The sequence below is a fragment of the Hyla sarda genome, chromosome 3 (assembly GCF_029499605.1).
Source record: "Hyla sarda isolate aHylSar1 chromosome 3, aHylSar1.hap1, whole genome shotgun sequence".
Taxonomy (NCBI): Eukaryota; Metazoa; Chordata; class Amphibia; order Anura; family Hylidae; genus Hyla; species Hyla sarda.
Genome location: NC_079191.1, coordinates 97549749 through 97577184, shown reverse-complemented (window position 1 = coordinate 97577184; position 27436 = coordinate 97549749). Strand labels below are relative to the sequence as shown.

Here is a 27436-nt window from a genome sequence, read left to right as displayed (position 1 = left end):
GGCTTCCTGTAAGAATTGGTTTATTAAAATAAGCACAAAAAAACTTAACTCAAAATAATCTGCCTGTTGTATGGAAAAGTTCCTCATCTGAACCCATTCAGATTCATATTGGATGAAAACACTGCAAAGAGTAATAATATAAGGCAATCAGGAGGTCCAGGCTCACATCCCTGATGAAGGAGACCGTTATATTGTCTCCAAAAAGCGTTGGAGTGTTTTTTGGTCCTCATCGAACCTTGTAGTGACGTCAATGCCAGAACCATCAGGCAAACTCTAAAGCTGGAGATACCGTGGTTGAGACGCCACCGGCCGGGGCGCACTCCCGCGATTCTGCAAAAACTCTGCTCTCCCATCAAGTGCCTGCAAGTACTGAGAAGATTACCGGATCGTAGGAACCCTGGACACACGGAAGATTTGCATCAGATTTCAGGTATTATGCGCACACCGGACTTGTGCTTATACATCTGAGAGCATATTGCTGCGCATACTGTTTGTTACTATTTTAAATCGAAAGCCCCTGAAAGCATACCGCCACGCATATTGTCTATCACTAACTTAAACTGAGGATCACTCCACCGCATCACAGGATTTCATTGCATATAGGTGAAATAGACTGCATGCTCCAGAGTTAGATATACAGATCTCTGCTCCCTTCTATGGAATAGCTATGTTCCTCTAACATTACAATTAGAGATGAGCGAACTTACAGTAAATTCGATTCGTCACGAACTTCTCGGATCGGCAGTTGATGACTTAGCCTGCATAAATTAGTTACGCTTTCAGGTGCTCCGGTGGGCTGGAAAAGGTGGATACAGTCCTAGGAAAGAGTCTCCTAGGACTGTATCCACCTTTTCCAGCCCACCAGAGCACCTGAAAGCTGAACTAATTTATGAAGGATAAGTCATCAACTGCCGAGCCGAGAAGTTCGTGACGAATCAAATTTACTGTAAATTCGCTCTTCTCTAATTACAATCCTATGCACTTTACTGCAGTCTTGTGCTATATTATGCACCTTGTGCGTCAGATATATGCACCTTTTTTTAATTTAATATTCAATAATTGTATAATTTTATGCTATGCCTTGGTATCCTCAAAAAATACCAGTCTTGTATGCGCTTTACCATCGGCTCACCACCACCTACAGGTATGCAGTAATTTCACTGTATTATAATATAAGTCCCATTCAGCGCTCCTTGTTTTTTTACATATAGAGTAAAGGGACTCAAAGTATTCACAAAGGATACTGTTAATCATTTTAGGGTCCCGCTGAGGAACCCCCGACCTATCTTTGAGAACAGGGATGAGATTAGGGGGTGTCCGACCTTTAGCGAAGCGAGCTAGCAGAGGCCCAGGTTTATTGCCGTACCTAAAAAGCTGCGCCTCAAAATGAGACCTGGCTAGGTTATCCTTACGATCAAGCCATGTCGCGTATGCCGACTTTGCCAATGTTAAAGCTCTTTTGAAAACCTCCGAAGGGGCAGACAAATAGGTAGTGTAAGCTGATTGGAGATTTTTACTCAGGGAGAGCATTTGAGTGGAATTTTTTTTTAGGGAGCTAGTTTGGCCCCTCAAAACTACCTTGGCCGTATCCCAAAATAGTTGAGGATAATCTGTATGACCCCTATTGTCGCTCGCATATTTCAGCCACCAACCTTTTAGTAACTCATGGAATCATTCATCTCTGGCCAATCCCTTCAGAAAACGCCATAGCATATCTGTCCCTCTCGGGATGGTATCATGAAGAGTCAGCAACACTGGGGTGTGGTCAGAGATCACGAGATCCTCAATGTCCACTAAATTCACCCTAGAAAAAAGCACAGATGTTATAAAGCAATGATCCAACCTAGACCAAGAGTCATGGGCGTGTGAATAATGGATGTATTGTCATTCATCAGGGTAAATAGTTCTCCACCCATCCAGCAGCGTGTCTCAGAAGCCCACATGCCCAATGTAGAGTGAGTGTGCCTTACATGTCCTACAGGCCTTCTATTCTTGCACCTGTCCTCCAATTCTGACATCACCAGATTAAAATCACCCACCATTATTTTAGAAGAGGGCCCTGAAGCTAGGATATGGGGCGTAAGATCGCAAAAACTCCCTCCCCCCGTGTTTGGACCATAGACATTGCATACCCACAGATCCTCAGATGCCGTCTGAATTCTAGCACTACATATCCATCCCTCATTATCATGATAGACCTCTGAGATATCACATGCGAAGGCTTTATGGAAAAGGATCAAGACCCCAGCTTTCCCATCCACAGCAGGAAAACCTTCCACCTGACCCACCCACCATTTACGCATGCGCACAAAATCCTCCGCAACCAGGTGCGTTTCCTGCAAGAATACTACATAGGTGACAGGCGTTTAACATGTCTCAATACCATGGCCCTTTTATGCGGGGACTTAAGCCCCTTCACATTCCATGTAATGACTCTCATGTTAAGAACAACAGAATTCGAGGAAGCTCAGGCAATGTGTAACAACAGGCACAGCTCAACATATATATAGAAAAATAAGTCTCCCCATCCCCCCCTCTCCAAAACAGTACCCACTGACAGGGCACTAAACAACCAAGGTACCACTCCCTTTGTTAATTTCCTATGTAGGGGTAGCATTCTTCTTAGAGACTTCCCTTCATCCACAATGTAGCAATAGGAACTCATCCGTATCAGCGTAGGCCTCCCCCCCCCCCCCCCTCCATTAGGTCAGAGATAGTGAATGTAAATAAGCATTAAGCTGCCCCAGCAACAAACCAAGTGCAACTTAACAGTAAGGTGTGTGGGTGGGTGGGTAGTTCCCCTTCCGATCCCACCCCTAGATGACTGTATCCCACCAGACTGTAAAACAAAGTACAAGAAACGCAACATAGAGCATGTTCCCAGCTAAACCTAGAGACCCAGACGGGACTTCAGTGAGCTCCATGAAGTAGTAGCCTGAAAAATAAGAGAATATTCCAAACTGTGGGCAGGAGTTCTATAAACCACTGATTTTTTTTTTTTCTCTTTTTCAATCCATCCCCCAACCCCCCAACCCCCCCCCTCCTTTACCCCTACGATAACCACCTAGTCATCTTACTGGAACCCTCCCTGCATGCACTATTTCTCCCGTTACTATCTTCGGTCACAAAATTACGGCCATTATTAAGAACAGCCTATAACGGGTTAAAACGGCTATTAGAAAAATCCCATAGACTATAATAGGATTTTGTATCTGCCGTTTTCAGTTGATTTTCAGACGGAACTTCGTACGGATCTTTAAAACGGAGTAATTTTGTAGTGTGAAACAAGCCTAACGTGTTTAGTGACCGTTGTCCTCAAGGATGTCGTTGCGAGGAAGCCGCCGGACTTCGAGGATCAGCAAACCAGTCCCTTGGGATTTGTGATGAGAGGATGCCAGCCTCCGGAAAACTTCTCGGCGAAAAGTCCATCCGAGGTGAGCGGGCTGGAGTTGCAGCTGAAGATGGTGAATAGATCTGTGCTCTAGATGACGGAATATGGCGATCCGGTCCTGATGAAGCCTCCTCCTGGGTATGGCAAGTAGCCATGGAGCCATCGGGGAGGAAAATGCGCAACACAGCGGGGTACATGAGGGCAAACCGCACTTGTTTGCGCACCAAGTCAGAACACACTGGCAAATAGATTGCGTTTTCGGGTTACCTCGGCGGAAAAGTCACCAAAGAGTTGGCCATTTTCATATTGAAGGCCCTCTTGTTGTTGCCTGAAAGCCAGGAGGATGGCTACTTTATCTGTGAAATCTAAGTACTTCACAATGACCTGTCAAGGTCTTAGACAATGAGCCAGCTCCGGTGACACCCCTTCTTCCCTGCCCGGGCAAAGATCAGGACCCAGTCTGTGAACCCTTTCAACCTTTCAGGAGTGTCCAATGTTTAGCATTAAAGATGAGCGAAGTTACAGTAATTCGATTCGTCACGAACTTCTCGGCTCGGCGGTTGCTGACTTTATCCTGCATAAATTAGTTCAGCTTTCAGGTGCTTCGGTGGGCTGGAAAAGGTGGATACAGTCCTAGGAATGAGTCTCCAGCCCGCTGGAGCACCTGAAAGCTGAACTAATTTATGCAGGCTAAAGTCAGCAACTGCCAAGTCGAGAAGTTCGTGATGAATCAAATCACTGTAACTTCGCTCATCTCTATTTAGCATGTGAGGCAGGGTAATTTCGCAGAAGCGGAGAAGTTTGCAAGCCGGAACCCGCTCAGGGAGGCCCACTATTCTCAAGTTATTTTGTCGGGACCGATTTTCTAGGTCCTTCGCCTTATCCCACAGCTGCCTACACTCCTGTTCCAGGGCCTCCAGTCTAGTCGCATGAGAATCCTCGTGATCCTCTGAGGCCTCCGCCTTGGACTCTAGCACAGTAAGGCGCATGCATGTTCCGTCACAGTGGTCTGTAGCTGTTGCAGTTCCTCCCGTATTGCCGTGGTGATGGAAACTTGTACCGCCGGAGCAATGTGCTTGGCCGCGCAGACGGCAGCACCACGTAGTCCATGCAGGAGATCTTCAAGACCACGATCGCTGAGGTTAGTCTCCGATTGGGACGGGGAAGGCTGTCTGCTGGGTGCAGGGGAAGCCACCATGCCTGCTCTGCTGCGGCGTGCTGGGGAATGGAAGTTATCTCTCTGAGGGTTGTTTTTTCGGCCCCTCTTCAGTAAATACCATTACATAGGGTGTCCCCAAGTGATGAGGGACAGGAGGGCAACTCCTGTGTAAAATTTGCGGGTATAGGAGCCGGATTTCACGAACGGGGACGGAGCTACCACTCTTTGCTTCCTCACAGCATGATGCCGGAACCGGAAGTCACAATCAGACATCTTATCCTCTATCCTTTGGATAGGGGATAAGATGTCTAGGGGTGGAGTACCCCTTTAAAGCTCAGCCAGAGTGACCATTGGGTTATTCGTCACCTGTCTTACCAAGGCCTTTCTTCCCCAATTACTTAAATTTGGTGGGGCGGCCAGCTCTAGGAAGAGCCATGGTTGTCCAAACGTCCTCCATTTAAGAATTATGGAGACCACTGTGCTAGTCAAAACTTTCCTTGCAGCAGAACATTTTATGTACCTTTCTCCAGATCTGTCGCCTCGCAATTAGAGTTCTACCAGCAGTTCATTCTACCTCATGGCTTAGTCTTTACTCTGATATAGATTCTCCGCTGTGAGACATTATATAGGTAAGAATTTGTCTTTGTGAAATCCTGTCCAATCACCTGAATTTCCCACAAGTGACTGCAATAAAGGTGTAGAAACAAGAGTGCAAGAGAAATGAGAGGAGCCGGAGCTAAATTTCAAGTGTCAAAGCAAAGCGTCTGAAGACTTATGTCCAATAAGTTTTTTTTTTAGGTTTTTCCTTTTTATAAAACTTACAAAAAATTCTAAAATGAGTTCACATCCTCATTGAGTGCAGGATGATGGGGGACAAACAGGGGAAACAATTTTTTTATTTTAGCACACAGCCTCAACATAGCAAAATAACTTTACGAATGGATTGTATGTGAGAGATGGGGGCAATGGGGGAGATTTATCAAAACCTGCTTAGAGTTAAAGTTGCTGAGTTGCCCATAGCAACCAATCAGATTGCTTCTTTCATTTTGCAGAGGCCTTTTTTCAAAAATGAAAGAAGAAATGTGATTGGTTGCTATGGGCAACTGGTCAGCTTTTTCTCTGCACTGGTTTTGATAAATCTCCCCCAATGAGTGGAATCTGTGTGTGTGTGGGTGGTTCGGGGGGGGAGGGGGGGTGTCAAGATGAACAGTGTTGGCTGGGGTCTTTTGGTCCTGATCCTGATCATGCTGGGAGTTGTAGTTTTGCAACACCTGGAGGCACCCTGGTTCGGAAACACTGCTATAGAGACTGGGGATGGTTCAGTCCATTTTTTTTGCCGTACACTAAACTGGTCCTACCACATATACAGTGATCCCTCAACTTACAATGGCCTCAACATACAATAGTTTCAACATACAATGGTCTTTTCTGGACCATTGTAACTTGAAACCAGACTCAACATACAATGCTATGGAATCTGCAAAACATGTCAATGGCTGGAAGAACTGACCAATCAGAATGGACATTTACTGGTAAAACCCCTGTAGTCCTAAAGTGCATGCACTGACTGGTGTCTGTTAGCGCCGCCTACAGTACAGGGAGGCATTACATGTTCTGTACTCTTTACCTGTGCCAGGGTTACCTGCTCCTTTGGGCATCAGGTGAGGGTGGCTCCATTTTACTTTTTTTTAGGACATTGTGTGTTCTGTACAGGACCCTGAAGAAGCTTCTGTCCTCTACATAGACCAGTGTTTCCCAAAGAGGGTGCCTCCAGCTGTTGCAAAACTACAACTCCCAGCATGCCCGGACAGCCAAAGGCTGTCCGGGCATACTGGGAGTTGTAGTTTTGCAACAGCTGGAGGCACCCTGGTTGGGAAACCCTGACCTAGACAGTGATTTACAGCTCCCAGCAGATCTTTCTTACTTTTATATGTAAGGATTTGCTTTATCTATATTAGTTCTCTACTTATTTTTGTTTAATCCTCACTTTTTCCTATTTTTGGAGGACATTTTGGTGGCTTCAGAACTAATTACCAGGTTTCCATAGAGTTATGGTCTCAACATACGATGGTTTCAACATACAATGGTCGTCCTGCTCTGACTGAGTCTAGCTGAAGCTGGGTCTGTATTCTAAAGTGTGGTATTATTAAGTGTTACATTTGAGAAGTTTTATAAGCAGAAGTTTAGAAAGCAGGAGTTGTAAGCAGGACCCACTGTAACTGTACGTATTACACTCCCTTGATAAAAGTAGTTTTTCATAATAGTTAATAACAGCTGTTTGTCACCAAGGATATGGACAGCAGGATTGGAGGTTTTCTTCAGTGCACATTGTGCCACATGTATACATCTCTGGAGCAGCAGCTTCAGGGTGAATACCGCTGTGACAAATGTGAGCATGTTGCCCACCTGGAAGCTCGTATTAGAGATCTAGAGGAGCAAAATGCAACATTGAGGGCGATTGACAATCTTACAGAGTAAGCAGTTAGTGGGGTAGAAATGGAGGTTGGAGAAACTAGCCAGGAGGCTCAAGTAGGGAGCTGGGTTTATGTAGTTAGAGGGACTGGAAAGGGGGCAAGGAAAAGGAAGGTCACTTCTGCTTCTGATCTCCCAAGTAAAATTGCCAAGTTGGGCGATGATGCGAGGGCCTCAGTATCAGAGATGGCAACCCTAGTGGATACTGGTCTCCCTAACAGCCGGGGGAACAGCTCAACTAGTAGTGTGGGGGATGGTAACGCAGGTAGGCCAAGACAGTTAGTTGTGGTAGGGGATTCTATAATCAGGAAGACGGATAGAATAATTTGTCGCCAAGACCACCTCAACCGAATGGTTTGCTGTCTCCCTGGTGCCAGGGTTCGGCATGTGGTGGAAAGGGTGGACAAATTACTAGGGGGGGCTGGGGATGACCCAGCTGTCGTGGTCCATGTGGGAACCAACGACAGAATACATGGTAGGTGGAGGTCCTTGAAGAATAATTACAAGGAACTAGGTGCCAAGCTGAAGGGAAGGACCTCTAAGGTTGTGTTCTCTGGAATACTTCCTGTGCCATGCGCATCGCAGGAGAGACAGCGGGAGCTTAGGGAGTTAAATGCATGGCTTAAGTCGTGGTGTGAGGGGGAAGGGTTTGGGTTTTTAGAGCACTGGGCTGACTTTTCATTGGGGTACAAACTCTATTCTACGGATAATTTGCACCTGAATGGAAGGGGGTCTGCTGTGCTGGGGGAGAGAATCCTGGAAGGGGTGGCTGAGTATTTAAACTAGGTGAGTGGGGGGAGGATAATAAAGCAAAGAAAGCAGACAGTGGGATGGATAGGTTAGAGAGGGGTCAGGACATAATGGTGGGTGGAGAGGAGTCCTGTGGGGGGAGGTTAAGAGCAGTGGATAAGGAGATCCATGGGTTACAAACCAGCTGTAAAAATAAATGTAGCCCGAAAAATTGTAATCCCAATAATTCAAAAAATTCCATTAGCCCCAATAACTCAATAACTACAATAAGCCCCATTAACTCAAAAAATACCATTAGCCCCAATAACTTAAATAACAACGTTAGACGCAATAACGCAAAAAATCCCATTAGCCCCAATAACTTAAATAATAACGTTAGACCCAATAACTCAAAAAATCCCATTAGCCCCAATAACTTAAATAGTACAATTAGCCCTTATAACTCAAAAAATGACATTAACCCCAATAACTCTGAAAATCCCATTAGTGAAAGTCAATGTGAACGATGCCATAGTGTGTGATGATTCTGAGGAGGTGGAATCACTGTGGGTAGAATTACAAAAGGAGGGAAATACTGAAAAAATAATATTTGGTGTAATCTACAGACCCCCTAATATCACTGAAAAGATAGAAGGTCGGCTGTATAAACAAATAGAGAGGGCCGCCCGGGCAGGTACAGTGGTAATAATGGGAGATTTTAACTATCCAGATATAGATTGGGGCCGGGGGTTGGCTAAAACTACAAAGGGGAGAAAATTCCTAAATTTATTGCAGGATAATTTTATGGGACAGTTTGTGGAGGACCCAACAAGAAGTGATGCCTTGTTGGATCTGATCATTTCCAACAACGCAGAGCTGGTTGGTAATGTAACTGTGAGGGAAAACCTTGGTAATAGCGACCACAATATAGTTACTTTTGACTTAAAATGTAGAAAACAAAGACAGACGGGGAAAGCAAAAACATATAACTTTAAAAAGGCAAATTTCCCTGGGTTGAGGGCTGCACTACAGGACATAGACTGGGGGGAGGTGTTCTCAAATACTGATACAGAAGGTAAATGGGACATCTTTAAATCAACTCTAAATAACTATACAGCTAAATATATACCAAAGGGGAACAAATATAAACGATTAAAACTAAATCCTACATGGCTGACAAATGAGGTTAAAAGAGCAATAAACAACAAAAAAATAGCCTTCAAAAAATACAAATCTGATGGGTCAGCTATAACATTTAAACAGTACAAGGAGCTTAATAAAATCTGTAAAAATGTAATAAAAACAGCAAAAATTCAAAATGAGAGACAGGTGGCCGAAGAAAGCAAAACTAATCCTAAATATTTTTTTAGATATATAAATACAAAAAAAACAAGGACAGAGCATGTAGGACCCCTTAATAATGATAATGGGGAGGTTGTCACGGGCGATCAAGAGAAGGCGGAGCTACTGAATGGGTTCTTTAGTTCTGTATATACTATGGAAGAAGGAGCTGACATTGGTCAGGTCAGTGCTGGTAACACATCATATAATGTATTGAACTGGCTTAATGTAGAGATGGTACAAGGTAAGTTAAGTAAAGTAAATGTAAGCAAATCTCCAGGGCCGGATGGACTACACCCAAGAGTTCTTAGAGAGGTAAGTTCAGTAATATCTGTACCCTTGTTCATGATATTTAGAGATTCTCTGGTGTCTGGTATTGTGCCAAGGGACTGGCGCAAGGCTAATGTGGTACCAATCTTCAAGAAGGGCTCTAGGTCTTCGCCAGGCAATTATAGACCGGTAAGTCTAACGTGCATTGTGGGTAAATTGTTTGAAGGACTTATAAGGGATTACATACAGGAATACATAGGGGATAATAGTATTATAAGTGATAGCCAGCATGGGTTTACTAAGGATAGAAGTTGTCAAACCAATCTAATTTGCTTTTATGAAGAGGTGAGTAGAAGCCTTGACAGAGGAATGGCTGTGGATATAGTGTTTCTGGATTTTGCCAAAGCATTTGATACTGTCCCTCACAGACATCTGACAGGTAAGTTAAGGTCCTTGGGCTTGGAAACTTTAGTTTGTAACTGGATTGAACACTGGCTCATGGATCGTACCCAGAGAGTGGTGGTAAATGATTCGTACTCTGATTGGTCCCCGGTTATTAGTGGTGTACCCCAAGGTTCAGTACTGGGCCCGCTGCTGTTTAATTTATTTATCAATGATATAGAGAATGGTATTAACAGCTCTGTTTCTATCTTTGCAGATGACACCAAGCTTTGTAGCACGGTACAGTCTATAGAGGATGTGCATAAGTTACAAGATGACTTGGATAGACTAAGTGTCTGGGCATCCACTTGGCAAATGAGGTTCAATGTGGATAAATGTAAAGTTATGCATCTGGGTACTAATAACCTGCATGCGTCGTATGTCTTAGGGGGGATTAAACTGGCAGAGTCACTGGTAGAGAAGGATCTGGGTGTACTTGTAGATCACAGACTACAGAATAGCATGCAATGTCAGGCTGCTGCTTCCAAAGCCAGCAGGATATTGTCATGTATCAAAAGAGGCATGGACTCAAGGGACAGGGACATAATACTCCCCTTTATAAAGCATTGGTACGGCCTCACCTGGAATATGCTGTTCAGTTTTGGTCGCCTGTTCATAAAAGGGACACTGCGGAGTTGGAAAGGGTGCAGAGACGCGCGACTAAACTAATATGGGGCATGGAACATCTTAGCTATGAGGAGCGATTAAAGGAGTTACAATTGTTTAGTCTTGAGAAGAGACGTTTAAGGGGGGATATGATAAACGTATATAAGTATATAAATGGCCCATACAAAAAATATGGAGAAAAACTGTTCCAGGTTAAACCCCCCCAAAGGACGAGGGGGCACTCCCTCCGTCTGGAGAAGAAAAGGTTTAGTCTAAAGGGGCGGCACGCCTTCTTTACCGTGAGGACTGTGAATTTATGGAACGGTCTACCTCAGGAACTGGTCACAGCAGGAACAATTAACAGCTTTAAAGCAGGGTTAGATACATTCCTGGAACAAAATAACATTAATGCTTATGCAGAATTATAAAACTACATCCCTTTCCCTTATCCCCTTACATCCTTCCCTTCAACCCCCTGGTTGGACTTGATGGACGTATGTCTTTTTTCAACCATACTAACTATGTAACTATGTAATTAATATTGTAACTTGAGGGACCACTGTACGTATTTTTTTTTATAGTATTGTAGTTAATGAGAACCATATTAAATCATGTGTTTATGATGTTCAGTGCGGTTTTAGCTCGTACCATTTTAATATTTCTAAATTGTATGCACAAACCATGATGTGAATGCGCCCTAAGCATAGGCAGTCTATTTTAAAGTCCCGGATAACTCTCTCTTTAAATAATAAAATGTTTTCACCCTGTGTGCATGAGATCAAGACTAGTCATTTGTTTTTTCTTCAGGGAAGGGCGATCTGCACGTACAAAAGACATGCAAATTCTTGGAGACTTCATGCTTCGGAATATGACTGCCTTAAGGGTAAGGTTGGAACAGAAGTCACATACTGTGCATCAGTGTAAAGCTGGTAATACATGAGACTTTGATTGGCCACAATGTGACCTGTCAGTCATCTGTGGGATTGGTCATACAAAAAATCTAAAGCGACAGATCATGGAGGTTAAAAAATAAAAATAAAAAAATAAATAAAAAACATACAAAAAAAGCCATTTCAGCCAACCATTATATTGTGTATAGTCAAGTTAAAGGGGTTATCCAGGAAAAAACTTTTTTTTTTTTATATAAATTAAACAGATTTGTAAATTACTTCTATAAAAAAAATCTTAATCCTTTCAGTACTTATGAGCTGCTGAAGTTGAGTTGTTCTTTTCTGTCTAAGTGCTCTCTGATGACACCTGTCTCGGGAACCGCCCAGTTTAGAAGCAAATCCCTATAGCAAACCTCTTCTACTCTGTGCAGTTCCCGAGACAAGCAGAGATGTAAGCAGAGAGCACTGTTGCCAGACAGAAAACAACAACTCAACTTCAGCAGCTGATAATTATTGAAAGGATTAAAAAAAATTTATAGAAGTAATTTACAAATCTGTTTAACTTTCTGGAGCTAGTTGATATAAAAAAAAAGTTATTTTTTCCTGGAATACCCCTTTAATGCTGACGCTATGTTACGAAGCGTTAGCATTTTACAAGACAGATGACTCTTGCTTGTTCTCCTATACTTATATTTATAGTGATCCCAATATAACTACACACGCATAGGCAAGCACAAAGTACAGTGCAGATATTTGGCATAATGCACATATTTTTATTTAGTTATTTTTTATTACTAAAGAACAGTCCCATATAAACATTTGGGACATATTGTAAATAAAATACATCAGGCCAGTGTTCTGTGCTGAAAATGTTGACTATTGTCAGTGCCTTTTACTTTGCTCTGGTCCTTTTGGTTTCTGCAGGCCCTCCTCCCATCACTGCATAAACTGGAGGAAGTATTTTTGGAAATGCAGAGAAGGTGTCCAGGGAAGCAGGAGCTGGATACTTTACTGCAGGAGTTTGAACAGCAGCGCATATGCTACCTGCCTCTCAGCTGCCTTCTGTTGAAGCCTCTGCAGCGCCCCCTGCAGTATGAGAAGTTGTTGGAGAGATTGTGCCGCCACTATCCGCCTTCACATCATGACTATAACAACTGCCAAAGTAAGGCCTCTATGTCCGATAGATATATCTTCTCACCTGACTCTATAAATAAAAATGTTTCTTCTTTTAAGTCATCTTTGTAAGACTGTAAAATTGGATTTGGAATATTAGATTCTGGTTGTTAATTTCATTAAATGAAGTGAAATAGACTTCCCTCTATATTCTAGCAGTATAAATCTAGTCAGGAGTTTTATGTCAATGTTAAGCGAATCCATGTATTTAAAGACTTGTCTGGGAATAGAATTTAATGGCCGTGAATTGTGGAAACAGCTTAGGTGTTAATAAATGACATTCACTCAAACTCCTATTTATCTAGCATTGGGTACATAAAGTAGGATGTTAAAGGGGATGTATAATCAAAAAAATTACCTATTGGTTTATGTTACCAATATTTTTGGTGAAGTTTTTTTTCTAATTTTCCATTTTACCATGGAAAATTACCATCTGTTTTACAATTATCCTGAAATCTTTCAGTTTCTGATTTGGCCACTAGGCCTAAAACTAAGCTGAGACTTCTTGTTCTGTACAGTTCATATTTCAGCAGACAATATGTCAGTGAATGGTAATGGCATGTATTTTACAGTTTGTGATGTCACAGATTAGCATCCCCGTAAAATGGCCTTTGAAAAGGTAACAGAGTATATCCAGTGTTATTTTCAACTCATCTAAATGGGACCGCTCCAGTCTATTGTTGCCAATGTCCATAGGTCCTGCTGTAAAGCATATCACTAAATGCTGTTAAAACAGTTCAGGCAAGATGGCTGCCCCCATAATATTGTAAAACAAAATGAATTAAAAAAATGACATTAAGAAAATAAAGATAGATTAGAAAAAAAAACATTTCAGTAAAAAAAAAAACTCAAATACATTTTCTGAACATTCTCATTATGTACTTGAATTAATTGTTTTTGGTAAAATAAAAACATTGATCATCACGCCCAAGATCACCCAACGCACCGTTTCCTGCAGCCCCAAAAATGTCAGTGTGCACTTTATGTATTATTTAACAACTAGACTTGACATTTCTAAGTCTATCGAAAGAGCTTTATTCATCATTCAATCGTCATTACAAGTCGCACAATAAATTACAATCACACAAAGCATGACAGTACAACATACAGCACAGGTTCCCAAAGCTATACACAGTACCACATGCTACACTAAAACTCCGTTCCATCACTCGATTTTGAAGAAACAAAGTCTAAAAATAATAACACATTACAGTCTGTGATCGGGAAGGGGCATGGGATCTGTGGGGGTAGGGAAGGGCAGATCACAGGGCCAAACTACTCAGCAAATGTATGGGGAGGTAGGGGAAGCAGAGGGGCCTTAGTTATCTTCTTCATCAACGTCCGGCCTGTCCAGGATGGAATAGTCTCTGATCAAGCTGTGAATCCGCCTGCGGCAGTCCCGGACGGTCATGTCCTCCCTGTTATAGATGAGGCGGTTCCTGGCCAGCCATATAGCGTCCTTAACAGTTAACATGGTGCCAGGCCTCCTGGATGGCCTCCACATCGTGAACCCCAGGAAAAAGTCCATAAAGCAATGAATGGTACGATAGGTTGTTCCTGGGTACCGAGTCTCTAAGTTAAAGTTCCAGGGCATCAATAGACCCTTTCCATTCTGCTGGATAGACTCTGCGAAGAGCTCTATAACACAAACAAAAAGAAGAGGGGAGAGGGCAGCTTTGTCTAACCCTGGAAAGGATATGAAAGGGGTCAGTCTTCCAGCCATTCACCAGCACCGTGCAGCAAATGTCAAGATACATCACGTTAACATACAAGCAAACATCTTCCCCAGACCCAACTTACGCATAGCCCTGCCCATGAGTTCGTAAGAGACACGGTCAAACGCTTTCTCCTGATCCAGACTGACCAGGGCAGCACGGGCACGACGGTCCTGGATGTAATACGACGTGTCTCTTACAAGGGCAAGGCTGTCGGCAATCCTGCGACCGGGAATGCCGCAGGTCTTGTCAGGGTGGACGATCTGCCCGATGACAGACTTCACCCTGTTGGCCAGCATCTTGGCGAGGATCTTGTAGTCCACGTTCAGGAGAGAGATGGGACGCCAGTTTTTTTAAGTCACATCTCTCCCCCTTCTGCTTATACAAGATCATGATCATCCCTTCCTTCAATGAACCCCCTGAAATCGAATGGCCCTATGGTCAGAAAAGAAGCAGGGTACCATAGAGTGCTAAATATGCTTGACCGTTCTAGACGTGAATATGAAGTCTCTCTGAGAACGGAGTGAGCTATCGGGGAGGCTCCATGTATAATTTACGGAGCCTTTCCTGATGGACCCCACAGCGTTCTGCAAGGATGTCTCTGTCACGGTCTCGATCAGCAGCTTGGAGAAAGCGTTTAGTCTGGCAGATGTGCTGGAACTGCGCCCGTCCGCTTTGATGATGCAGCTGAAATCCCCACCCAACAATACTGCTCTAGTGGTTGCGAGCTGGGTCCGCAGGGTCTGGAAAATCTCCAGGCGACCACCCCCGTCAGCAGAGGCGTACACATTGATTCTAAGTCTATCGGGAGCTAGTAAATCACTTCCACTTTCCTGGAAAACTTTCTGGCAATATTGTTTATTCCCACCCTTCAAGCACTTTTACTATTGAACATACAGTATAGGTTACTAGCAAGAGGCTCCAGGTTAAAGTTGCCATCATGAAGACATTTCTGTTTGTGGTGTTATCCCCTCCCCTTCACTCATTTTCCACTTTGACTCCCCTTACTCCACATCTTTCATTATGTCAGTATTCAAATATCATTGTTTACACATTCCCATAATTCATTGTAGCTAGTTGGTATTAGTACTGTTGTTGGTGTATCTTTAGGATTATGAATTACTTTTATATTCTATGCCTTTACAGGAGCCTTAGGAGAAGCCAGTGCAGTGAGTTCTCGGCTCCGGCACCGTTTGCTGCACCTACAGAACTTGCAGAGACTGGACCAGCTGGAGCGAGACCTGATGGGAGGAGAACATCTTTGTTCACCGGGGCGGGTGAGTATTCAGAACACAGTAACTTTTCTCTGTTTATTGCCTACTTATGAAAAGTACGTGTTACTCTAGTGCAGGTCTTTAATAGTGTGCTTTATTTTGTTTACAGGAGTTTATTCGAGAGGGATGCCTATACAAGCTAACCAAGAGCGGTCTGCAGCAGCGCATGTTCTATCTAGTACGTCTATGAAGTTTTATGGCCATTAAAATATTACTGTGTGTAATGTTTCTGCTGACTTGGTTTGTATCACTGCAGACAATATAGGCAAGTCACTTGGGGGTTATTTGTATATAGGCAAGTCACTTGGGGGTTCTTTGTATATAGACAAGTCACTTGGGGGTTATTTGTATATAGGTAAGTCACTCACTGATTATTTGTATATAGACAAGTCACTTGGGGGTTATTTGTATATAGACAAGTCACTTGGGGGTTATTTGTATATAGACAAGTCACTTGGGGGTTATTTGTATATAGGTAAGTCACTCACTGGTTATTTGTATATAGACAAGTCACTTGGGGGTTATTTGTATATAGACAAGTCACTTGGGGGTTATTTGTATATAGGTAAGTCACTCACTGATTATTTGTATATAGACAAGTCACTTGGTGGTTATTTGTATATAGGTAAGTCACTCACTGGTTATTTGTATATAGACAAGTCACTTGGTGGTTATTTGTATATAGGTAAGTCACTCACTGGTTATTTGTATATAGACAAGTCACTTGGTGGTTATTTGTATATAGGTAAGTCACTCACTGGTTATTTGTATATAGACAAGTCACTTGGTGGTTATTTGTATATAGGTAAGTCACTCACTGGTTATTTGTATATAGACAAGTCACTCACTGGTTATTTGTATATAGACAAGTCACTCACTGGTTATTTGTATATAGGTAAGTCACTCACTGGTTATTTGTATATAGACAAGTCACTCACTGGTTATTTGTATATAGACAAGTCACTCACTGGTTATTTGTATATAGACAAGTCACTTGGTGGTTATTTGTATATAGGTAAGTCACTCACTGGTTATTTGTATATAGGCAAGTCACTCACTGGTTATTTGTATATAGGTAAGTCACTCACTGGTTATTTGTATATAGGCAAGTCACTCACTGGTTATTTGTATATAGGTAAGTCACTCACTGGTTATTTGTATATAGGTAAGTCACTCACTGGTTATTTGTATACAGGTAAGTCACTCACTGGTTATTTGTATACAGGCAAGTCACTTGGGGGTTATTTGTATATAGGTAAGTCACCCCCTGGTTATTTGTATATAGACAAGTCACTCACTGGTTATTTGTATATAGGTAAGTCACTCACTGGTTATTTGTATATAGGTAAGTCACTCACTGGTTATTTGTATATAGGTAAGTCACTCACTGGTTATTTGTATATAGGTAAGTCACTCACTGGTTATTTGTATATAGGCAAGTCACTCACTGGTTATTTGTATATAGGCAAGTCACTCACTGGTTATTTGTATATAGACAAGTCACTTGGTGGTTATTTGTATATAGGTAAGTCACCCCCTTGTTATTTGTATATAGACAAGTCACTTGGTGGTTATTTGTATATAGGTAAGTCACTCACTGGTTATTTGTATATTGACAAGTCACTTGGGGGTTATTTGTATATAGGTAAGTCACTCACTGGTTATTTGTATATAGGTAAGTCACTCACTGGTTATTTGTATATAGGTAAGTCACTCACTGGTTATTTGTATATAGGTAAGTCACTCACTGGTTATTTGTATATAGGTAAGTCACTCACTGGTTATTTGTATACAGGTAAGTCACCCCCTGGTTATTTGTATACAGGCAAGTCACTCACTGGTTATTTGTATATAGACAAGTCACTTGGTGGTTATTTGTATATAGGTAAGTCACCCCCTGGTTATTTGTATACAGGCAAGTCACTCACTGGTTATTTGTATATAGGAAGTCACTCACTGGTTATTTGTAGAGGGGACATCTTTTTTTAATTTTTTTACTAAGACATCTCTGGGAAGAAATCAGAAAGTTATTGAACCTTCTAATAAGATGCTGGTGCTGATGTTATTGACGTGTTACTCTTGTTTCGTCCATGGCTACACTGTTTAGATGTGGTAGGACATTCTTTTTCCTGTGCTTGTAGTCTGCGATATAACTACTTCTTTGTAAATGCTGGATACCAGAGAAAAAAGGTGAACAGTGTCAGTAATCAGAGCAGAGTTGTGGCAAGAGCATGCAAATATATATATATATATATATATATATATATATTTCCAAATGGCGGAGGACAGCACAACCACTGTAAGTCTCAAGATAGTAGTCCGGGTGCAATAGGAAAGAAACGTGGTCCCAGTCGCAGACCACATCCATAAATTCCAGCAATAAATCCAACAGCACTCACGGGTTCAAGTGAAAAAACACAATGGTGTTTATTTAAACCATGTTCATGGTTTGAACATGGTTTAAATAAACACTGTTGTGTTTTTTCACTTGAACCCATGAGTGCTGTTGGATTTATTGCTGGTATATATATATATATATATATATATATATATATATATATATATACAGCGTGCACCTGTAAGCCAGGTCCATATAATAGTTTGGAATCAATAGTGCTGGCGAACTTATCCTTTGTTTATATATATATATATATATATATATATATATATATATATATATATATATATATAAAAAATCTATTCATAAAAAGGAATGGAGTTTTTAGACTCCAGTGTCCATTCAGAAGCTTCACATTGCATAGTAAGAAATGTACGGTAGTTTCAATGAAGTTTTGGCATTCTGTTCATAAAACAGCAGATTAGAATGGGCAAACAGAGAATACTATTGTGCATGGAATTTATATATTGGGAAAAATATACTTTTTTTTAAAAAAAAACTTAAAAAAAAAACAAAACCATGCAATTATGATTAGTAAGCAATGCTACTTCTGTAATAGAACTCTAAGGAGGCCTTCAGGAATGATCTAAGAAAGTAGGTGCAGTTGGTACAGCAGCTGTTCATTACTAATAATGTAATGGTAAAGTAACAATAATGTAGAATATTCATTATTCAGAGATTATTACTGTTTAAGTGTCCATGTATCTCACCAGTTCTCAGATATGCTGCTTTACACACGGAAAGGCCTGAGCTGCACCAACCAATTTCGGGTTCATGGAAGGCTTCCACTACATGGTATGCTGGTGAGTACAAACCAGTTTTTCAATACTGTGCCTTACCAATATTACCTTGACATGTCCCTAGCAGTGGGCACGTTACAATCATTGCTGTCATTAGTGAGGTAGTGCCAGAGTTGTGATTTCCATTGACAAAAATCTGCCACTGGCCCTGAAGAGGTTTGGGCTCTTTACAGATCCCTGGCATCTTCTTATATGTTGCATCTGGAAAGATTTGATTGATTGTTGGATTCTCCCTCCTAAATTGGTAAAACTGTATAGGTTATATACATTTTAAAACCACATGATACAATTGTTTATTAAGCTTAAACTGCAGCTGAGTGATCAGGTGGAGATTTAGTTTTAGCATTAAAGGGGTATTCTGGCTTTTATACATCTTATCCCTGATTGCAAAGGTTCCGCCGCTGGGATCTCTGTGCAACCCCCGACATTCTGTCCAGGCGCTGCCTCCGAGACGGGGATGTGATGCCATGGCCACGCCCCCTAGTGACACTATGCCACACCCCTCCATTCATGTCTATGGGAGGGGGCGTGACAGCCACCACGCCCCCTCCCATAGACATGAATGGAGGGGGTGTGGCATCAGTGATATATTGGTTTATGGGCTTTATAAGAAGATCTTTGGAATTATTTACAGTGGTCCCTCAACATACAATGGTAATTCTTTCCAAATGGACCATCGTTTATTGAAACCATCGTATGTTGAGGGATCTGTGCAATGTTAAATATAGGAAGGTATACTCACCTGTCCCCGCCGATCTGGACCGTCACCGCTGCCCTGGATGTCGCCGTCCACGCCGCTCCAGATTGTCTCCGCTGCCCGGGATCGTCGTTCCTTATCGCCATCATCACGTCTCTACGCACGACGCTCCTTTTGGATGACGGGACTGCGTGCGCATCGACGTATTGACTACGATGGAGAGCGACTGTGATGCAGGGGATCCCGAAGAGGACGGTCCGGAGCGGCGGGGACAGGTGTGAGCACACGGGGCACCTTAAATGGCTATCCGGCAGAAGCAGTCTGCGCTGCCAGATAGCCGTTTATGCGATGGCACCAACATACAAAAGCATCGTATGTTGATGCTGCCTTCAACATGCGATGGCCTCTGAGAGGCCATCGTATGTTGAAATTATCGTATGTCGGGGCCATCGTAGGTCAGGGGTCACTGTATTTTATTTGCTAGACATATATCAAAGAGTTTTGATTGGTCGGGGTCTGGGTGTTTAGGCTCCTCACTGATCACTTCAACCAGCATGGAGAAGGGCAAAGCTGAGCAGTCCCCATCTCTGTGCAGAAGAGGAAGTCCATCGCCTACCATGTGAATAGAGTTGGGATGGAACTTGCTTAGCGGGAACAGGGGGGATGTTGTAGTCCAGTGTACGGCACCTTGTACTTTATGAATGAGGTTCCTACAAATAGGTGCACCACGCTGCTATGCCATCACTTGTCAGTGCGCATTTCTGAATACTTGGCTTTCAGTGCACTGTGTTCCAGCATGCGCACATTTACTTTATTCTTTTTGCATGTATTATATCTTTCCTTCTTCTGTCTACCTGTCACTAATGTTTCAGCTCATGGTGTTGGATCCTCCGGTGAGTATGAAACATTAAATGTTCTTTCTTTCTTTGTGTTCCCCATCTGACTGTTATAGTGTTTTGTGCTTGTATTGTGGTATTTGTCCCAGAGGCCCATCTGACACCCGGTGCCATGTATTTGTGTTGTCAGCATGTCACAGTTCATCCTTCATCTCTGTCTGTCTGTATGGTCACTGTCTACAGGCGGAGGACAGTCACAGCTCTGTCCCACACTGCTTCACTATCTACTCTGCACAGACAACTATAGGAGTGGCTGCCAGGTGAGACTAAATCTCATATCCGCCATGGTAGGGCTGGGCGGTATACCGGTTCATACCGAATACCGAAATTTTTGTGTTGCACGATATGAATTTTAACCCATACTGCAATACCGGTTTGGCCCCTCCCCCTCGGGAATTAATGAATCAGCCCAGCGCTGCGCTGTCCCCACATCGGGGAACTAATCCTATGTGACCTGTGAGCGTTGTTCTGCCCCCGCCCCCCCAATTAATTATCAGCCCAGCACTGTCCCCATCAGGGTACTACTCACATGTCACCCGCATGCGCTGCCCTCCTCGTCCTGTTTGTTGCGGCCGCCGGTGCTGACACTCTATATCAGTGGTCTCCAACCTGCGGACCTCCAGATGTTGCAAAACTACAACTCCCAGCATGCCCGGACAGCCGTTGGCTGTCTGGGCATGCTGGGAGTTGTAGTTTTGCAACATCTGGAGGTCCGCAGGTTGGAGACCACTGCTCTATACTGTGCGGTATCCCTATGCCCAGGCTGCAAAAAATAAACAAAATAAACTTTAACTCACCTCCCGTTGGTCCGGTACCGGCCTCACTTGTTTCCTGGGTACGGGAACGTCGGACAGCTGTCAGCCTATCACAAGGCCGCAGCGATGTTTTGCCTCGGCCTGTGATAGGCTGAGCCCACTGTCATGTAAGAAGCCGGCTTCTTACATGAGTTGGCTTAGCCTATCACCGGCCGAGGCGGAACATCGCTGCAGCCGGTGATAGGCTGACGGCTGTCCGACGTTCCCGTCCCCAGAATAAGGCTGACGTAGGTGCGTTAAAGTTTATTTTGTTTACCTTTTGCAGCCCGGGCATAGGGATACAGCGTACAGTATAGAGTACCAGCGCCGGCGGCCCACAACAAACAGGACGAGGGGGGCAGCGCATGCGGGTGATATGTGAGTATTTACCCCGATGGGGATGTGGGCTGATAATTAATATTGTGGGGGGGGGGGGGGGGGCTAGGAAATACCGTTATATACCGTGGAACCGCCGAAAGATAAAAAAATACCGTGATACACACATTTGGTCATACCGCCCAGCCCTACACCATGGGAATCATTGATTTTAGGTGTTTATCTGGATTACTAAGGTGTAGCTTATATAATGCATGACTTTCAGTCATATTCAATCACATCTAACAATATATCTAACTGCTGCACTGAATTGTGGGAAATATTTTTTTTTTCCTTCATCAAACTGCAGTACAGTTTGTGGAGTAAAAACTAACCCACTATACCACAAAAGAACATTCAACTGTAAACCACAGTCTATCATTCCCTGTTTTTTCACATGTCCATGCCATCATGTTTTGAATAATGACATTCTCTTCATCCCCTATGGTAATTCTGGGGGCCTGTCTGTCACTTTAAGCTCCCAGGTGGACATGAGGCGCTGGTTGGACGATCTGAATGCGGCCATTAGTCGGGCTCCGAGATACAGTGAGCTTTCTGCCCTATCGCTACTGCGTGAGTCCTTCATACATTGTTTATCATCACCCTGTCTTTGAATCACTATATAGACGCAGCACAGCTGACATTTACCTCTTTATCAAATGCATTGTTACCATAAATTACTGCAAAACCGTATCCGAGTCACTATGCATGGACTCAGAAGTGCATTCATATATTGTGTATCCATGCGTTGTGGTTGAATCATGGTTTTCCTGTGTTTTTAAAGGGGTACTCTGCTGGAATTTTTTTTTTTTTTAATCAACTGATGCCAGAAAGTTAAACACATTTGTAAATTACTTCTATTTTAAAATCTTAATCCTTCCAATACTTAACAGCTGTTGTATAGTACAGAGAAAGTTCTTTTCTTTTTGAATTTCCTTTCTGTCTGACCACAGTGCTCTCTGCTGACACCTCTGTCCATATCAGGAACTGTCTGGAGCAGGAGAGGTTTGCTATGGGGGATTTGCTCCTTCTTTGAACAGTTCCTGAGATAGACAGAGGTGTCAGCAGAGAGCACTGTGGTCAGACGGAAAATAAATTAAAAAAGAAAAGAACTTCCTGTGGAGTATACAGCAGGTTATAAGTACTGGAAGGATTAATATTTTTAAATAGAAGTAATTTACAAATCTGTTTAAATTTCTAGCATCATTTGATTTAAAGAAATTTTTTTAAGGGGAGTACCACTTTAAGCTAAAATGGGGCAGCAATGCCTTGTGTTTTTTGAAGCATTATGCTGGCAAAAAAAAATCTAACTTCAGCAGTCCAATGTAGAGCCATTGAGAACAAGGAACCCCATCCTGCCTAAGACCAGCTCAGCTCTGCTGCATCTTTGCATGTGCAAGCATGTTATATATTTAAATCAAATGCCGTGTAATAAATACACAAACAAATGTTTTATTAAGCATCTTTGACAAATGGGGAAAAAAAGTGACAAAAGATGTCAGATTCACCCATGGTTCCATGTGAATTATACTCTTCCCATTTTTCCCCAGAACCAGTTCTCCAGGTTCCTGGACAGATCCATCATCCGAACACACTCAGCCATGTTTGCTGGTATCGAAACCAGAGTGTGTCGCTGACTGATCACATCACTATGATGGAGGTAACATCCAGTACTAAAGTATAAAGCCGTAGCATTCTAAAGTATAAAGCCGTAGCATTCTAAAGTATAAAGCCTCAGCATTCTAAAGTATAAAGCCTCAGCATTCTAAAGTATAAAGCCGTAGCATTCTAAAGTATAAAGCCTCAGCATTCTAAAGGATAAAGCCGTAGCATTCTAAAGTATAAAGCCTCAGCATTCTAAAGTATAAAGCCTCAGCATTCTGAAGTATAAAGCCTCAGCATTATAAAGTATAAAGCCTCAGCATTCTAAAGTATAAAGCCTCAGCATTCTAAAGTATAAAGCCTCAGCATTCTAAAGTATAAAGCCGTAACATTCTAAAGTATAAAGCCGTAACATTCTAAAGTATAAAGCCGTAGCCTTCTAAAGTATAAAGCCGTAGCATTCTAAAGTATAAAGCCGTAGCATTCTAAAGTATAAAGCCGTAGCATTCTAAAGTATAAAGCCGTAGCATTCTAAAGTATAAAGCCGTAGCATTCTAAAGTATAAAGCCGTAGCATTCTAAAGTATAAAGCCGTAGCATTCTAAAGTATAAAGCCTCAGCATTCTAAGGTATAAAGCCGTAGCATTCTAAAGTATAAAGCCGTAGCATTCTAAAGTATAAAGCCGTAGCATTCTAAAGTATAAAGCCGTAGCATTCTAAAGTATAAAGCCTCAGCATTCTAAAGTATAAAGCCTCAGCATTCTAAAGTATAAAGCCTCAGCATTCTAAAGTATGAAGCCGTAGCATTCTAAAGTATAAAGCCGTAGCATTCTAAAGTATAAAGCCTCAGCATTCTAAAGTATAAAGCCTCAGCATTCTAAAGTATAAAGCCGTAGCATTCTAAAGTATAAAGCCGTAGCATTCTAAAGTATAAAGCCGTAGCATTCTAGATAGAACGTTATAGTTTTGGTGCTGATTTTAATAATACAGCAGAAAACTATGCAGAATTGCTGCAGATTATACCTTCCCCATTGATTTACATGGGAAAAATCCACAACATATTCTAACATGCTGCCGATTGTAAAATCTCCAGCACAGGTCAATCATCTAAAAAATTCTATGCAGTGTGTAGATGAGATCTGACAAATCACATCCACTTTGCTAGTACTGTGAACCAAAAAAGATTTTCTGTGCAAATTTTTAGGTATTTACCTTTAAAGGGATACTTAATGGCCCCAGCATCCGGAACATTTAGTTCCGGATGCTGGGTGCAGGCTGCGGGGGTCGTGACATCACGTGATGGCACCACGCCCCCTCCCATAGACTTGCATTGAGGGGGTGTGACGTGACATCACGAGGGGCGTGGTCGTTTGGAACTAAATGCTCTGGATGCTGGGTTAGTGGAGTACCCCTTTAAGCTATGTTCGTAAAATGTCCTGAATGTCCACCGCAAAATACCGGCAGACATTCAACACATTTGAAAAGTCCGGCGTGCACTAGAACCGCTCGGAAATGCACCATCCCATAGACGGTAGTGTATATCCTTGTGGACTGTAGACTTGCAGAAATAGACTTTCCGCAGCAGAAATATATGGCATGGAAATTCTGCCATGTAAACAGTGCAGTGTGGACATCCGCACAAGTTTTGCCTATGTGAACATACCCTTAGACGGCAATGTCTTCCGCATAGATTACGCCTTAATAATGATCATTCTTTTAGTGGGCGAATTTCAGTGGAATTTCTAAGCTGAAATTCCATAGTGTGCACTGTGCAGCAGAGTCCTATTTATAGCAATGAGACCCTGCCGCACTGGAATTTCAAAGCGGAATTTTAAAACTGAATTCTGCTCTGAAATTCTCTAGTGTGAACCTTGCCTAAGGACTTGTTACGTGTCTCTCCGGTTTTGGTCTGTAGCGTCTGCTATTAATGATCTGTGTGGTTTCTTCTAGAATCAGCTCTCTGGTTACCTGCTACGCAAGTTTAAAAACAGCAATGGCTGGCAGCGGCTGTGGGTGATCTTCACCAATTTCTGCCTTTTCTTTTATAAAACGCATCAGGTAAAGAAATGAAGTCAGAGGAATTTCTGTGTGAGAGCTTTGTGTTCAGGGAGGGAGTCAGAATCTATGTCTTGTTCTTTTAGTAATATCATTACATATATATCTCATGTACCTGACCATAGCAAGTCATTATATTCTGATCACAGGTCTTTTTCTGTAAATCTCAGCAATTGTAATGTAAGCAATCTGTGCACGTGTCAGGTCATGAATGGTCCTATATCAGCTTGTAGTTAGTATTTCAGCATAACAGTGCCTAGAAGAGAGAAGTTCTCAGTACTGGATGTGTGTTCACAGGAAGACGCTCCACTCGCCTCATTGCCGCTGCTGGGATACACAGTTAGCATCCCGTCCTTCTCTGATCCCGTCACCTGTCGCCATGTTTTCAAACTGAATTTCAAATCCCATGTGTACTTCTTCAGAGCTGACAGCGATTATACATGGAGGAGGTATGACTATTATATTGCTATCATTTTTCTTTTCTCAAATTGGAAATCAAAACAATTTTTGCATAGAGGAAGCTGTGCATAGATCAGTGTTTCCCAACCTGGGTGCCTCTAGCTGTTGGAAAACTACAACTCCCAACATGCCTGGACTGAGAAGCTGCCCGTTCCACCCGCACATCAGACACGGAGTCTTGCTCATGCTATATGGCCAAGACCTAAAGTGCTGCAAAGAAGGGACACATTAGTGTCCTAAGCTATTATTGACTCTTCACTTATCGGACCAATATATGGAGGGTTAAATTAATTTATCAACCTATAGATCCCTATAAATAGGAATCCAAAAAATCCCTAATTTCCCATATATATGTTATCTTTATGGTGAACCCACAAGCTTTATTAGAGTATTAGTGCATAAACATATAATGAAAACTACACGTAGATTAAAAATTAAGCAGGGCGGTAGCTTAGCCTTTGAACTAATATCTGTATACTGTGCATCAGGCCAGTGTACTCCAGCCTATTCGAATTGGCTATACTGGAGTGGAGATGCCCGGCGTGCCTGCAGTGCACGCTGAGCTGATTTCTAAGTCACCGCTCTGCTTTGTATTAAAATTGAGTCCCTACTCTGCCCCCCTCGACATGTTTCGCTGCCTCTGCAGCTTTATCAAGAGGTAGCGGGCATATGAGCGCGGGCGTTCTCTAAGTTATATTTATAGATTATCTTGATGTTCGTTTGATATCCTGGCAGCCTATCGCAACGTGCCTAACTCACTATTCGTATCATGATTGGACAAGACTATGACTGGCACCTCTGATAACCATTCAGAGGTAGAAGATATCTACCAATCATGTACGGGTGTTTGCTTAGCTTCTCGGATTGGTTAGGAGACAAGTCCATCATATGCGCATTCTCATCTGCGCAGTGGAAAAGATCTCGAGATTACGGACCTGCGCGATCTCGTTTGCGCTAGTACTTAGTTCCGTTTACTGGTAACAAGTCTCAATGCGCCTGCGTATCTCAGTGTCTACGTAATCTGCGCGAATTTAATATGCGCAAGGACTTAGTTTTTGAGGGCATTTTATCTCTTAGATGTTCGTTCATTATAGGTATTGGTAATTAATAGGAATCCAGATTATTATGTAGTATCAGGTGGAATTTCTAAGATGTGATCCATTTTGTTCGTTATATATAAACAAAAAGAGACTTATCTTCAACTTTTATGTGATACAACAAGTATGTATTAAAAAGTGCTTTTTAATCTTATTAATTCTAAACTATATTTAGTACATTTGTTCTATATTAAGTGCATTTTTTATTTTTTATTTTTTATTATTTTTTATATTATTATTAACTTATAGGAGTGAAATTTTATGGAGGGGTCTTTATGAAGAAAGGATATTTGTCATTTTAACCTATATGGTACTGCATGATTGTCCCTTTGATATCAAATTATGAAGGATTCCTACTGCTTATTTTTCCATGTTATCTACCCTACTATATGTTAGTTATTAAGATTTAATATCATCTTGTTAAACTTTTATAGCTCGTTATCATCGTGATCACCCACTGCCGAGAGCCAATCCCCCAACCGGCAAACACACCGCACCAAAGTCCACCATATCCCGTTCCAGCAACCATGGTGAGTATCCATTTACAGTATGTAGTTTAGATTGAATTATTATTTACTATTTTGATTCCTCATTTATTTGTTAATTGTGAATAGAGGTTAAATTCAGGCTTGCCTTACTGATAGTTATTATTGGTAATCATTTTATGGATTTCAAGGTGAGTATCATTATCTGGACATATTAGTTATAATTAGTGTATTTATAGAAGAATGAAAAACTTTTTTACAATTGATGGCTGGTCATAGAAAGGCTGTGAAGGTGAAACCCTCGTTGATACCCCGAGG

At 42.1% G+C, this 27436-nt stretch overlaps 1 protein-coding gene across 13 annotated transcripts in view; it reads left to right on the top strand.

Moving 5' to 3' along the window:
• The window catches only part of FARP2 (FERM, ARH/RhoGEF and pleckstrin domain protein 2), a 147364-nt gene that overhangs the window by 97344 nt on the left and 22584 nt on the right, over positions 1-27436 (top strand). For 5 of the 13 annotated variants that reach the window (XR_008891063.1, XR_008891062.1, XM_056564720.1 and 2 more), the window contains 10 exons: positions 11217-11292; positions 12224-12461; positions 15334-15464; positions 15571-15639; positions 18573-18654; positions 20383-20512; positions 21900-21994; positions 22972-23081; positions 24973-25080; positions 25375-25526. Coding sequence is in view for 9 of the 13 variants with exons in the window: in XM_056564720.1 (XP_056420695.1) it covers positions 11217-11292; positions 12224-12461; positions 15334-15464; positions 15571-15639; positions 18573-18654; positions 20383-20512; positions 21900-21994; positions 22972-23081; positions 24973-25080; positions 25375-25526 (1191 nt within the window). In the remaining 4 variants the exon portion in view is untranslated. The other 8 variants (XM_056564722.1, XM_056564723.1, XM_056564724.1 and 5 more) reach the window with 8 other exon arrangements.